The 15465-nt window shown below is 51.0% G+C and overlaps 1 protein-coding gene across 7 annotated transcripts in view; it reads left to right on the forward strand.

Annotated features, from left to right (window-relative positions):
- AXDND1 (axonemal dynein light chain domain containing 1) overlaps positions 1–15465 on the forward strand; it is a 49380-nt gene that overhangs the window by 6261 nt on the left and 27654 nt on the right. For all 7 annotated transcript variants that reach the window (XM_061566349.1, XM_061566350.1, XM_061566353.1 and 4 more), the window contains 9 exons: positions 1611–1708; positions 1893–1949; positions 4350–4446; positions 5678–5799; positions 6571–6711; positions 8027–8131; positions 8750–8870; positions 9909–10010; positions 11315–11478. In XM_061566349.1, the coding sequence (XP_061422333.1) occupies positions 1611–1708; positions 1893–1949; positions 4350–4446; positions 5678–5799; positions 6571–6711; positions 8027–8131; positions 8750–8870; positions 9909–10010; positions 11315–11478 (1007 nt within the window). The remainder of the gene's footprint in view (positions 1–1610; positions 1709–1892; positions 1950–4349; positions 4447–5677; positions 5800–6570; positions 6712–8026; positions 8132–8749; positions 8871–9908; positions 10011–11314; positions 11479–15465) is intronic.

A 15465-nucleotide genomic window follows, 5' to 3' on the forward strand; every position in this document is an offset into this window, starting at 1 on the left:
AATTTAGTGTGTCTCTCTCCCTGCCTCCTAATTTTTTCAAGCTTTCGTACCGTACCACTCATCGTGCTACTCATTGACATGCTAATTTCTCTAACCCCTCTCTCTCCGCCCCTACCCCCCTCTCTCAAGCTTTTTACACCTTGCCACTTACCGTTTCCACTCATGGACATGTTAATTTCTCTAACCCCTCCCTCTCTCCCCGCCCCTCCCCCCCCCTTCTCTATTTAAGGCCTTGACACAGAGGCTTAGTTTCTCTTTGTGCCTATGTTTGCTCTCTCTCTATGTATCTCTGTGATATCTGTCTGCTTATATGTCTGTCTATGTTTCTGGTTCTGTGTTTAATCTCTCTCTCAAATTTAGCATTCTCAGGAAGAACGTAATCAACCAGATAGGGTGTTGACTGTTATGTTATCCGACTCTCTGTTGTATTACATTACATTTCTAAGTATACTAGATTTGTGTTTCTATTTAATTTATACCTGATGATGATTGCTTGTGTTGCAATCGAAACGTCGTATGCTTGTATTTAATTTAATTTATTATTTTATCTTTATACGTGACTTTACCGAAAGAACCAAAGAATGGGTAGAGGAATCAACGATAGAAGAGTGACAAGTGGGTTCACTGACCACCTGCGAGCAAGTGACTGGAGTGAATCATTGAGTATTGGATCATCGATCAACCTGATTGGATGTGAAACAAGATTAGTTGTGTCTGACAGTGAAGTCATGTCAGTATCATGGTTGTATTCCACTAGTTCCACTTAGCCATTCATCAGATGCATGTCTAGCACATTTATTCTTGCACTGCTAGTGGATGTCGTTCCTGGTGTTTGGCTTTGCAGATTTCCCAGACTAAATCATTTGATCCAAATTTTAAAAAGAGTCATGTTCGTTTCCCTGTTTAATGTTAAGCAGAAACAAAAATCCAGTTTTCTTTCATATGCAAATACTGGCATGTTTTTCACCAGGAGAGACATGACACTGGTTAATATTGTTATACAACATTGTCATCTGCTTCCAGTGCACCTAACCATGTCTTTGAATTGGTTTCAGGTCTCGGCTCCATGAAGGAATGTGGGTAGCTCTCAAGCTTACAAGTGGCCGTGTAAACTAAACACACAAAGGACCGTGGCAAATTGTACTGCAGTAAAGTGGAGAAATCAGCGATCTTTTTATCGCAACTAAAATCAGATTCGGTTCCCCACTTTGCTCTTTAATGCTGAGATTACTCTGGCTTTTGGGTCCCTGGCCAGGTCTGCTCTTTCAAGGATCCCTGCACCCCTACTACACGAATCAGGGAGGAAAGTTTGCAGATGCAGTAGTTTAATCGTCATTGCAAATTGTGATTGGATTTTTCCTTCATTCATCATAGATTTTATTTACAGATCTCTTGGATGCATTTAAATGTTAATGGTTGCGAGTAGGCTTGCCTCCACAGATAATATGATTCTCAGATATTAAGAATAGTTTTATGTTGATTTAAAAATTGTGAGTGGGAATGATTCTGCCGGAAATGTTGATAAATTTGATGATGATCTTCTTGATCGCCGTACCGATTGTATGGATGTTGATAATATTTACACTGGTGATGGCGCTGGTGATGTTTAGGTGGCCCAGCCAAAGGAAGTGCTTTCAGAAACCTTCATCCCCGAGGAGTTCCACATCATTCAGAACCATGGCGTTGTAGGCCTGCAGCTTAAAGACTCGTGAGTTTGCGCATGCGTGTGTATCGTAAGATGTGTGACGGTAAAATTGTATCTGGAATATTGCCTGGATAGTTTCGCGATCTGCGCACATTGTATTATGTGTCAATGTGCGTGTGGCTTATGTACGTATTGCCTTTGAAGTTGAGGATGGTTAACAGTGGATTTTGTGGGGGTGTTTTCGCAGGAAATACACCACATATCTAGAAGACGATGAGAAAAATATGCGAACTTTTCCATCGATGTGAGCTATCAAACACTACAGCGCCTGCCTCCATCCACATTCACAGGCATCACACTTCAGCCCATACAAATCATCCTGCTCCACTTCTTGCTCCCACACCTGCATGGATTAATATACAATACAATGTGGATTTGTATAGCATTTTCATGCAAATGCATCTCAAGACTCTGTATAGAAACCCTGGGTATAATGTTTTAGGGAGACAGGCATACAGTAATAATGCACGCTAACATGCATAGGCATGTTTTCTATGTAATTGTCTTGTATTTTTTGTTTATATACTTTTAAGTAAACACTACCAAAGTAAAGTTGATAAGACAGCTTAGCATGGGCGAGCGTGGATCGTGCCTGCGTGCATGCACTGTATCTGTTGTCAAGCTTGGGTATCTGCAGAGTTATTATCTGTGTGGGTATCTGCAGAGTTATTATCTGCAGGGATATGAGGATGTGATTGTTGGAACAAATGAACCACAAAAACGACATCATCTCCATTATTAACACTTTCCTATAACAGGAAGAAATATACCAAAGTAGACTAACATTTTATCACATCGACTGTTCAAGTAAGCGAGGTTGGGAAGGGCACGCAGCTAGGAGGGATGATGGCCAGTGGCCAAGGCTAAGAAGTGGTAACCAAAGAAGTAGAATACACCTAAACCTACGCCACTGCAGGTGCTAGATGGATTGTTGCATCACAAGACTGTGAGAGACGGTGACAGTTTGGGGAGGCATGCGTGTGCAGTTTGGTGAACGTTTTGCGACTCTTGTATCGTGTGTGTGCTGTATGTGTGCTTGTGCTAGTGTTTATAATACATGTATGTATGTATGTTGAACTTCTTTTGCAAAGTATTAGGCAACCGTGCTCTTCGGAGGTGCAAATGTACATGTGTGGTGTGGGGAGACAAAGGCGGTAGGGTATGGTGCTGGCCACCCACCCCCGTGTATGTCATGCTAGCCTTCATAGGTGTTTACTTATAGCACTTGCTCAAACAGTCTCTTAAGGCTATACAGGGGATCTTTGTCTTTGTGTTGAATGTCTATCGAGCGGTGGCCCAGTAGTTAGCACTGCACTACGAACCCAGCGACCAGAGTTCGATTCCTGCTCACGGCCAACACCAGTGGCAATTATTTGAACAAGTCGTGGACCTCCACTAGGTCAACTCATCCAAAAATGAGTACTCGGTGCAAGGTGTAAACATCACCACTCGGGATACAAAGGCAATACTGGCCACACTCCCCCTCATGTGCTGTGCTGGCCTTCAAAAGTCCTCGTTAACAGTACTTATTAATTTTAGATTTGAAGCTTTCGTGACTGCAATAATTCATACTCTTAGGTTTTTTCGGTAAAGTCACGTAGGTAAAAAATAATAGAAATCACACGTACAGCACAAAGACACAAAAATGCATACACATAGCAACATCGACCCCCTACTGCAAACACTTGGCAGGACCCTCCTGAAAACGAGTACTTATTAAGGCTATACAGGAAATATGTGTCTTTGTGCTGTACGTGTGATTGCGTTTGTGTGCTGTGTGTATGTGTAGTGTGTGCACTGCTCATGTGTTTGTGGTGCCGTGTGTGCACTGCTCGTGTGTGTAGTGAGTCCAACTGAGTCGCAGACGTTATCTTGGGAGCAACACTATTTATTCACATAAAATACGTAACGTAACAAACGTACGTATGCCCATCTAACCACGCTACGGCAGAACTAGACACGGTTCGCTATGGGTCCCGGACCGCGTGGCTAGAGGCTTCTTCTCCCCGACGTGGATCTTCGTAACACCAGCACACAAAGAACCTCACGCTCCTTACGGAGCTCTCGTTAAATGCCCCCGGGCTGGGGCAGGCTCCGCCCTTAGTCCCGCTCACCTTCCAGGCTTTTCGAGCTTCCTCTCGAATGTTCCCGAGAGCTCTTCGGGACCACGTGACCGCCCCTCGGCCCCCGTCCACCGGTGGCCCCCTTCCAGCATCGTCCGGTCACGTGACAACAGGTCAGCCAGAGTATCATGCCCCAGGGTAACCCTGGCTGGCTGACGCTCGCTCTCGCTCCCTCACCGGGAGCCACCACCGCACACTGCTCGCGGTGCCTCCGCATTAACCAGCGCTCACCCAACCACCGCTAGTGTTGGTACTGCAGCCCGCAATGACCACATTACCGGCTGTGACTTCGCAAGTCCCGTCACCACACAGTGACAAGTACAGTCACTACATGTGTTTGTGGTTCTGTGTGTGCTGTGCGTATGGTGCGGTGTGTGCACTGCACGTGTTTGTGGTGCTGTGTGTGCTGTTTATATTGTGTCGTGTGTGCACTGCTCGTGTGTTTGTGGTGCTGTGTATGCTGTGCGTATGGTGTGGTGTGTGGACTGCTCATTTGTTTGTGCTGCTGTGTGTGCGCGCAGGCGTCCGATGGCACGCAATGAGGTAGTGGAGCTGACTCGCGTGCTGGATACGTGGCTGGAAAAGCTGGGACCCATGGAGATAGAAGGTCCCACACTTGTGAGTGAGCCTCGGGGGTGAAGATGGTGCTGCTCCCTGTGCAATTGTCTTCATGTGTACATTTGTGTTTATACGTTTGATTAGCCATTTATTGACATTTATTATTACTGCGCTTCTTATCTCAGGAAAACTTCACTGAGTCTCAAGACTCGTTTTCAAGAGGGTCCTGCCAAGTGTTTGCAGTAGGGGGTCAATGTTGCTATGTGTATGCATTTTTGGCTAATGGGAGGAAACCGCAGAACCCAGAGGATGCCCATGTAGAACAGGGGAGAACATACAAATGTAGTGGATTCACGGAGAGTGGAGACGACTTGTATAGGCAACACGCTTATTCCAATAACGGTAGCAATATCAGTCTTCCACAAAGGGCAGCGGCCCTTTTACCTACTGCCTGGGGAGGTACAGCCTCCGAACTAGCGTGCCCTATCACTGGGCTACGGGCTCTTAAGTCCTCCGGCTGCGAGTGACCTAGGGGAGGCTACACTGACCCGAGCCAGCCAAGGTACGGGTCCTGACCATTGGCCCACTCGGTCCCGGCCCTTACAAGGACGTTGGGCCCGGGGGTTCCCAGGGTCTCACCACTGGCCCACAGAGTCCCGGCCCTTACAAGGGCAGCGGGTCTAGGGGTCCCAGGGTCCTAGGCTAGCTGGTCTTCTGGCTTTGGTCTTCGAAATGGCCCCGGACCCGTCCAGAGGTCCGGCTTTTATACACCTCCCCATGTGTGTCAGGCCCTGGCCACGCCTCCCTTCCAGAGAGTTCCAGGGGGGGTCTCGGGTGATCCAAGAACACCCTACAGCCCCCCCTGCTTTGGGGCTGGGGGAATGTAGCGACCCTCATGCCGGTCCAAGTTACTGCCCCTGGTGGGCCCTGTCTGCTACTGCAGGTAAGTATACGTAGCCCATTTACAGCGCGACACAAACTCCATTCAGAAAGGCGCCCAAGTCGGGCACCAAACCCAGGCCCTTCTTTCTGTGAGGCACGAGTGTTACCACCAAAACATTTCTTCCCAGTCTTTCTTTCGTGGTAAATATTGGTGTCATTCGGGACCTTGGCAACCACACTAGCTTGCAAACACCCAGCGCTGTCCTATGACCTCAACCAGCTCTTAGCACTTATTTTCTGGAGTGCACTAAGCCTGAGACAGGCATGTGAGTGAGATTCTACCTCGAAGTGGCAGTAAATTGCAGCTGTTGTCATGCGTCTGCTGTTGTCATAATTTGCGTGCATATAGATTCACTCCTTGCTGCAGCTGGTGCAACAGGAACAATGCATATACAATGCGGTTTTCCACGAGGTCATCCGGCAGGTCAGCGTGCAGTGCACGGAGAGGGGACAGCTGCTGGCCAAACTGAGGTGCGTGCGTGAATGTGATCGTTTATTAGCATGGTGGGGAGCGGTAGTGTAGTGGTTAGCGCGCCATGCTACAAACCCGGCGATCGAGTTTTATTTCCGATCACGGCCAACACCAGTGACGATTATCTGAACCGGTCCTGGGCCTCCCCGAGGTCTACTCAGCCTCATGAGTACCTGGTGTGATGTGTAACATCGCCACACGGGAGACAAAGGCGGCCGTGCGTGGTGTTGGCCACCCACCCCCACGTGCCATCCAGGCCTTCATAGGTGTTCACTAACAGGACTTGCCCCAACAGTCTGTTAAGGCTATACGGGGGATCTTTGTCCTTGTTCATTAGCATCATCAAGTAACCCCAACTCAAACCCCGAAAATGCATTCCAATGTCACGATTCTTTCTCACAATTTGATTCATGATTAATGTGTCATCTCCTTTGTTCTGTCTTCTCATATGTTCTGCTTTGCTCCTACTGTTTTGTCAATTCTGTTCGTCTATAGGTATAAATATTTTGTCTCTCTGCCCTTTTGTGTCCGTTTCATTTACCATCGTTCTCTGTGGTGTTCACTCTCTCTTGTCTCACTGTACACGGCGTTTGCGCACAGTCTGTAATAACCACTGTGTATAGTGGTTATCCATCCATTAGGCTTACCCAAGGCTCTGTTCTGCCGAGAAAGGGAGTTAATTTACCTGCCGGTTCAATATCGTATCTTAGGACGCAGTTGTACGTAGATGCCGCATGCACCCACATCGTGCTGTGTTGGTGTTTGGGCAGGGAGCGATACTCGTCCCTTCTGAGCCGCGTGCCAGTGCTGGTTGCCGGGCTGCACGGGGATGTCCTGGCAACCAGAGCCCAGCACCGCCGCCTCATGGAGCAGCTCACAGCCTTCCAGACGTCTGTCAACCGGATGGCCAGGTCACATGGAGTCTCAACAATTAACAGTCTCACCACCACACGGCTTGAACACCACAGTGCTTACACAGCACAACCTCACCACTATACAGCCTCTACACCACACAGTCTCACCGCCATATGGGCTTGACGCCACACGGGCTGAACGCCACGCAGCGCACACACCACACACCCCACACCCTCAACGCCACACGACCTGAACGTCACACGGCCTGAACGTCACACGGTTTTAACACAACTCAGCTCATACACCACACCGCCTCACCGCCACACAGCCTCACCACCACGCGGCCTCGATGCCACACAGTGCATACACCACATATACACTAAAGACGTCACACCACATATACTCTAAACCCCATTTACCATGCACACCATAAACACCATTTACCAGATACACCCTTAAAAACCTCTCCATGCTTCTCTGCACACTTTAAATCTTTTGCTGAAAACAGATGCATGCTTGGCTTTACACTGAGACACACAAACAGCAACACATGACTCAGAGAACATTTGCAAAATATAAACAATATTGACTGTTAAGAAACGTACGTGGGCTTGGGCAGGACACATCGCTCGCTACAAAGGACAATGGCCATTGGTCAGGACTAATGGCGGAGTGGCATCCAATCCTTCTTTCGTGTAGCTGATGCAGATGCAGAGCAACAACTATAATTTCACATTCAAGTCAAGCCAAATAACCGCGGCGTACGTAGCCAACCGTGCTGATCAAGGACAATAAAGGAAACACAAAAATGTGAAAATGCCCACTGTGGAGATGGAGCATCAGCTCGTGTGCAGCAGCTGATTGTTGCATCACAAGACTGTGGGCGATTGTGAAAGCTTGGGGGGAGGCCTTTATCCAGCAGTGTAAAGATAATGGCTGCTGATGATGATAGTGCCACAAATGAACCACAATACCTTGCTGATCTCGTCATCGAGCATAAACCATCACACAAACTCCGGTCACCCTCGCAGTGGCTTTTGGCTAACCATCGAACAAAGATGGTCGCTGTATTGCATGCTTTCAGATGCGCTTCTGCGGCCATCTGGAACACTCTTCATTCCAATATTAGGAAGACACTGGAGTGATGCACTTTATAATCTAGATTGAAAACTATTTTTTTAAAACTGATTTTTGTGTTTAGTTTGTTGTCCTTCCCCCACACCTATGTACAGTTGGAAAGAAGTTCAGTGTACATATTTACATACGTGCAAGCCTGCTGGTGACACCCTGGCCAATAAGGTGCCACACTAACAACAGTAGCCTTGTGGTTCTGCTTGTGCTCAGATATAATTTCTTTTCTTCTGAGTGCAGCGAGCTGAGCTCTGTGCGAGAACGGGACGGCCAGGTGAGCACACAGGCCCAGAGGGAGAGAGAAGACCTCAAACGTGTGCTGGACGAAAGCAGACAGAACGCCAAGTGAGGCCGCAAACGTGCAAACACACGCACAGTCATACTTGTCCACACACTCACACACTCGCAAGTACATGCATTGTACATGCAAAGACACATTTATGCACCTAAGCAGATGAACCAAATTGCTGAAATGTATCCGACCTCATTACATCTTGGAATCTAAGCAGGGCTGAGCCGGGCGGTGTTGGCTACATACAACTGTGATCCAGCACTTTGGAGGCAGCGAGGGTTGTTGGGCGTCGAGGAGCCATACCCCTGGCTTGCCAGCAGAATGTGGGATAACAAATGGACTCATCACCATCTGTTTCCATCTGTACGGGGATAGAATGTTGTCCCCTTGTGCACGCAGTTATTCTCCGAGTGCTCCGTTTTCCTTCCCCATCACTCGTCATTAATAGGTTGAAAATATATTAAAATAAAAATCCAATGCAGGCCCCTCCTGAAAAGAGTGCCTCGACTACACGTGGCTCTTCTGGATAAATAAGTAATAATGTAAACGTTCATGGTGCTTGGGCTGTTTGATAGTGCCTGCATCCTCATCTAAACTCACTGCACTCCATACAATGTGTACGCCATGTACCGTGCGCGAGTGGTGCTTCACATCACTGTGTCTCCATACAGCCTGCTGGAGGAGTACCACAGTGTGTATGGCCTGCACCGACACCGGCTGGAAAGCAGCATGGGTGTCTTGCAGCGAGAGAGGGATGGCTGGGCCTCCGCTGCGCTGGCTCTGGCATCCCAGGTGTGTGGGTGTGGACGTGTGCTCAAGCGTGGCTGTTGTGAGCAGGGATCAACCTGATGGCCATGGTTCAGCGGGAGTCATTAAAGTCAAGTTGTTCTTCACTGTACCTTCATCATCAACAGCCACTGCCTTTTCGCTGCCGGATTAAGGCCTCCCTGCGCTTGTCACCATTTAGTCGGTCCTGCGATGCCACATTCGCTGTCAAGTGTGAACTGATCTCATGGCTCGATGTTCATGGTGGGAATCCTCTTGCACACATTTTCTTCTAAGCTGCCATTCACCAGTGTCATCCATCGGCCATCGTCCTTTCCGGCAATGCGTTCCACCCAAATCAACTTCCTCTCTTTACAGTCAATTACATCTCTGATGTGTTTGTTTGTTCACTGGTCTGTGTGCTCCTCTTTCTGTAACTAAAAGCAAAATACCAATGTGCCTAAATAAGAATGGTTTTGGTCACTGTCTGTTACTTGCCATGTCATTTAGATTTGGACACACTGACAAAAGAAATGTAACATGCTGAAGAGTGCACATACAACTCCACCTCCGATTAGCACAGTTGGCTATGTATGGTGCAAAAGAAGTTCAGCATACATTGAGAGGTGCACTCTTGGAATTACACAAAGAGGCAGAAGGAGGAACACATGGATTAGAAAACATACACATGTGGGCATGGGCAGGGAACGTTACCCAGTCGGGATGATGAACGGTTGTCAAGACCAACGATGCACCGGCAGCCAAAGGAGAAAACATGCCTGAAAGTACGTCTACCGTGGAGTTGGAGCGATGACATATCTTAGTGTGCAGGAGCTAGATGTATTGGTTCATTGCGAGACTCTGAGGGATGGTGACGGCTTGAGGGGCCCTTTGTACAGCAGTGGATAGATGTTGCTTGGTGGTGATGATGAAACATTTAACTTAGTGGGTGGCAGAAGTTTACGAACTTTGCAAAAATATTTTACGAGACATTTTATGGCAGAGTGTGGAAATAATTCTTCACACCCTTCTGCTCACCCTCCCCCACCCATCTCAACCCGTCAGCTGACGGAGGAGCGTTCCATCGTGACTGCGCGCCGCCTGCGTGGACACTCTCAAGCCTGGGCCAACGTTGCACAGCAGCACTTGCTGCTGCTCAGCAATCGGGTAGCTGTGTATATGGCAGCCGCTTCCCTATGTGGGTGCATGGTCACGAGGGGGGAGCGGTTGTGTACCGGTTAGCGCACTGCGCTATGAACCTGGCGACCTGAGTTCGAGTCCTGCTCGCGGCCAACACCAGTAACGATTATCTAAACCGGTCCCGGGCCTCCCCTTGGCTGACTCAGCCTCAAATGATTACCCGGTACGGTGTATAAATATCACCACTGGGGAGACAAAGGCAGCCGGGCATGATGCTGGCCACCCACCCCCTCGTGTGCCATGCTGGCCTTCATAGATGCTCACTAACATCACTTGCCCCAACAGTCTGTGAAGGCTATAAGGGGGATCATTGTCTTTGTCTTGCTCACATTCATCTGTATGCATTTGTGCGTTCACCGTACCTATGCATGTGAGTGTGTGTGTTAATGCTTAATAAAAATCTAAATGTCATTGTGGCCACAGTCCTTAATGCCACCTGTGGTGGTTGGAGGCCCGAACTACACCAGATGTAGCCTCTCCTTCGTGTTTGTGGGTGCCGTTCACTCTTGAGAGGTTCATCTGCTTTTAATAATAAAAAATTACCCAGGGTCTAACTTTACAGATTACCCAGGATCTAACGCCGGGTTTAACATACACCTAACACATGGGTACATTTGCACCAGCTTGCATTCAAACGTGCTCTACACTGGTAAACTTGTTTGGATCTCTTGAAAATGAATGGGCCGTATAAATGCACCTTTATTCACCAGTCAGGATCCTTGGAAAGCCAACATCGGTACATGGCAAATTCCGTCTGCCTGACTGCTCCCTATCGGCTCAGCCTTTCCAAAGCTTGGCAGGCAAATCCATCCTCACCCCCAGCAAAACAATCGAGGCCTGCACCACACAATGCAATTCAAATTCAAACCACAATTCAATGCTGGCTTCTAGGTGTTTGCTATTTTTAGTAACACTTAAGCTAAAATCCTATAATGGTGTTTTCATATATGTGCATATATTCATGAGGGTCTACATCATGGGACCTCCTTTGCCAGTACCAAAATATGAGAATAGGTTTTCCCCTTTTTCCTGGCGTAAAAAAATGGAAAACCTATTATTCATGAGTGCTTAAACGTATTGCATTCATATAAATACACCCGTATGCCCTCTTGGGTATGTGGTGTCATCATTTTCATCATATATTGTATTTAAATATGTAGCACCGCTCACAAAGCTACGCAATCACTGTGTGTGTATGGAGCACATATGCGTTTGTGTAGAATGCACGTGCGCTTGTGTTGGAGTGACGGTGTGTGACGGTGTGTGTGCAGGATGGCAGTGTGGTGGCGGAGGTACGCTCGCTGGTGAGCAGCTGGGCTGAGAAGGCAGCTCGCTTGGACAGAGCCTGCCTTCAGGCTGAGGCCAGTACGGCGGCCAGACTTCAACAGGCTCATTTCGGCCTCCAACGCTGGGTCACGCGTACTACAATCATAATGTAACGCATGCCAATGCACATCGACTATCAACATGCTTACTCTCGTGGAGTTTGTGCGCTCATTGACATTTTTCAAAATAGGTGACGACCACAAATATATTACCAATGAAGTCTTGAGTAGCGGATTTCATTATAATAAACGCAGGTCTGTATGTACCTATTTATGCTGAGGAGGCTTGCTGACAGATCATGGGCAGTCGCCCTCCACTATAACGGAGGCCAGAGGAGCGACGCTCACAACAACGAGCGAAGTTCTGGGCAGCTAAAATGCAGCAAGTTGGCACAGTAGGGGGTCACAGGTGGTACATCTGCCAGTCATCTCAGTCTACCCATGGCACCTGGGTCTGTCCCGTGACCTGTCAGCAAGCCTTCGACACTTCATGTGGCCTCAAAGTGCACCTGGCCTGGCACAGGCATCGTGGTGAAGTCACCGCCACTTAGTGGTGAATGGCGGGTGTTATGTATGTAGAACCTCTTTCACACTGTACGTATCCAACCATGCTCATCACAGGTGCGGATGGTCTGATCAGGGGAGTCCTTGCTTTGGGCTTCACCTTGCCCACCTGGCCTTCTTCCCCATCCTATGCGTATGTACATTGTCAGTAGATCCCCCATAAGCAATTGTACGCATTTGGGTTAATCCCCCCTCCCTCATCCATGAATATGTACTAAATGGATGGCCCCCATTCACTTGCCATTGTTGTGGCAAGGATTACCACTCAATGATTAGCCTATTAAGTCATTATAGGCGCTGCAAAACCCACAGCTGACCTCGTAAGGCGCAAAAAGATTTTTTCTCGAGACACACAGGCCTATTAATTGATTGACTGTCAAGTATAATTTGTTTGTCTCTCATTGGCCTTGCGGGCCATATCAGCCAAAAATGTTTGTCCGCGAACGACACTCGTCCAAACGGTCTATAAAGGCAATACCGGGGATCACTTCAATGAATGAACTTGCATTTGTGTAGTGTCATTGATGACGGCACTATAGTGTAGCGACAGTACCGTGTGAGTGGTATTGTATGGGCGGAGCCTCTCCCTGGCACCTGATGGGCATACCAGGGGAGAGGCTGAGTAAACACGAGGGGGCACGTGACCGGATGAGGTAGTAACGAGGACCAGGATGAGGGTGAGAGGAACACGTGATGTGGGTCCTGAACCCTCACGAAGGATCTGGAAAAGGGGCGTGGCCAAGGGTGGAGCCTGGCCAGGCCGCAGGGATAAAAGCCGAGCCGCAGGGGGGACCGGGGTTGGTCCTGGCTGGGAAGAAACCTCCCTCATCGTGGTCTTTGGTCTCCGGGCGTCGCACACGTGGCCTAGGCAGCGTGTTGGCTGTCCTGGTCCGATTTAGTACTTGTGTAGGGGTGTTACGGAGGGGCTGTATACATAGGATCACACGGGAAACAAACACAGTGGGCGGGGCTCCGTGAGCACACGGGGAGGTGCTCGCAACGACGTCCGCACCAGGCAGCCTGGGGGGCTGGCCCGGAGTGTGATCCCCCGGGGGGCCCCACCCCTCAGCGGGGGGTTGGGGTATAAAAGGGGATGAGCCAGAGGGCTCGGGGCACAATGTTACAGCTAAAGGAGTGAAGACCCAAGATCATCTAGCTAGAGCCCTGGACTCCCCTGGAACGCCGCCCTTGTCAGGGCCGCGCAGGACCGAGCCAGCGGCGTGGTCCCGAGAACCAGAGTTAGTGCTCTGGGACTCCGGGTACCGTAGCCCGACTCACCAGTGTCGGGCCAGATAGCCTCCCCTAGCTCTTTAGCGGAGGACTAGGAGGTAGGTTAGAGATAGCTAGCAGTGTATTCCCAGCTAGCTGGGTGAGGGGGCCGATACCCCCTCTAGTATTGTATGCCCGCGGTTGTAACCACTGTGCGGAATAAATACGTGTGCCTCAACCCCGAGTGTCCAAGCGTCCTCAACGGTACTACATCTGGTGTCAGAAGTGAACGACCACGAACATGGACACGCGCCGGACAGCTCGAGCCGGGGTACCGGAGGCGGAGGACACCGCTGAAATTGTGGAGCCCGAGACGGCTGCAGGAGACATCGAGCAGCCGGGGCCGGACGCATCCTTACCTGGGCGTCGGGATGAAGGGGAGCCGGCATCAGAAGGACTGAGGCTGGCTCACGCGAGGCTGGCAGAGCTGCTGTACGCTGCTGCCGCCACGCTCGAACACATCACACGGCTGGGCGCTGCTGGACCGCCACGGGGCGAGGATAGCCGACGACCGGCGCGCCTTCCCGCCATTTCAACGGACGCCAACTTTGAATCTCCCGCCATCGCCGCTGCAGCTGCTGAGGGCGTAGCCGGCCTGAACCTCGGGTCCGACATCGGCCTCACAGGGGCTGCCGCGTCATCACCAGCGGACGGAGCGTCACCACTGGTGCGACCGGCGATGCCATCCGTCGTTCGCGCCGAGGCGCAGACGACTCACGGGGACAGCAAAGTGCGAGCTTCCACGGCGACCGCTGCGCTGCACCAACGGCTGCCCCCGCTCAAAGAGTTTGTGGGCGAGGAGGGCGACTGGGGCGGCTTCCAGCGGCGCTTCCTCGCGCACCAGGAAATGGCGCAGTGGTCGGATGCCGAGGCGCTCTGCGCGCTGCCGGCGCTCCTCGACGGCGACGCCCTCGCCGCTCTTACATCGGCGCCCAAGGAAAAACGCTCCACGCTTCAGATGGCGCTGCAGTTGCTGGCTGCCGTCTACGGACCTTCAGCGGAATGCAGGCAGCGCTTTTATGATCGCCAGCGGGGGGCAAAGGAGTCGCCCCTCGCGTATCGTACGAGTCTCCTGGCGCTGGCGAAGACAGTCTTCCCTCGCATGGATGACGAAGGCGTGGACGCGATGGTTATGGATAAAATCCTCCTGCTGGCGGACGACCTGGACATCGCCGTCGTTGCACAGGAGGACACAGAAATGGGTTCCCTCCAGGCGGCGCGGCTCCTCCACGCCAACCTGCTGTCGCAGCGACGGAAGGCCAGCAGAACGACGGCCGGGCGTGCGGTGGCTGCAGCCGCCCTCCCGACGGAGGACGTTTACGCCGTCGACCATCGACAGCAGCAGAGGGCAGGTGTACGGGCGGGCCGCGACGGGTCGAGCCGCTCCGACCGTCCCTCATCGCTGCCGGCGCTCCCGCGCTGTTACAACTGCGGCATCCGGGGCCATGTCGCCTCGGGGTGCCGCTCTCCTCGGCAGCGCGGGGCGACGCCTCGACAGGACACCGGACCTCCTCCCAAGCTCCATCAACATAACCCGGCGAGTCGCGGCACCCCTCATGTTTGGCCCATGCACACGCCCGTCACACACTCGCACACCGCAACGAACGGGGGGCCGACATTGCGCACCGTCGGGCCAACACGCACCACTATGGGGACTCAAATCGAACCCAGCCAGTGGTCCATGTTGGTCCATCGCGTTGTGGCTGCGTCGTCGGGCTCGTCGGCCGTGGTAGGGCACATTGATGGGGTTGAGGTGCGCATCCTGGTCGATACAGGAGCATCGGCGACCATCATTTCAGAACTCATTTACAATATTCTCCCTGTCCAAAGCCGTCCTTTACTGCCGGTTAACGTCCCATTCTATGCTGCTAACGGGGGCTCACTTGGCATCATTGGACAGATTCGAGCCCAAATTTGTATCGGTGATATCAAATTGTCCGGCCCGATTTTTGTTTCCTCCTCGCTGGCGGTTCCGTGCCTGCTGGGGACGGACTTCTTGGCCAAAATGCCGATTCGTATTTTAATAGACCAGGGCTGCATTGAGCTCCCGTCGGGGCGACGCATGGCCTTTCTGCCTTCCCCTACTGCGGCTCGAACGGCGTTCGCGACAGTACCGGCGTTCGTCGTCAAAACGGTTCGCGTACCGCCAGGGGCACAAATGTTGGTGCCTCTCAAACTTCGTCGGCCCTTCGCTAAGGGCATTGGGGACCAGGGAATTCTGCTGGGGCCATCTAGGGCCGGAGTTAGCGGACCTCATTTAATTC

The sequence above is a fragment of the Lethenteron reissneri genome, chromosome 36, assembly GCF_015708825.2.
Source record: "Lethenteron reissneri isolate LAM-NWPU_2019-01 chromosome 36, ASM1570882v1, whole genome shotgun sequence".
In the NCBI taxonomy this organism is placed as follows: Eukaryota; Metazoa; Chordata; class Hyperoartia; order Petromyzontiformes; family Petromyzontidae; genus Lethenteron; species Lethenteron reissneri.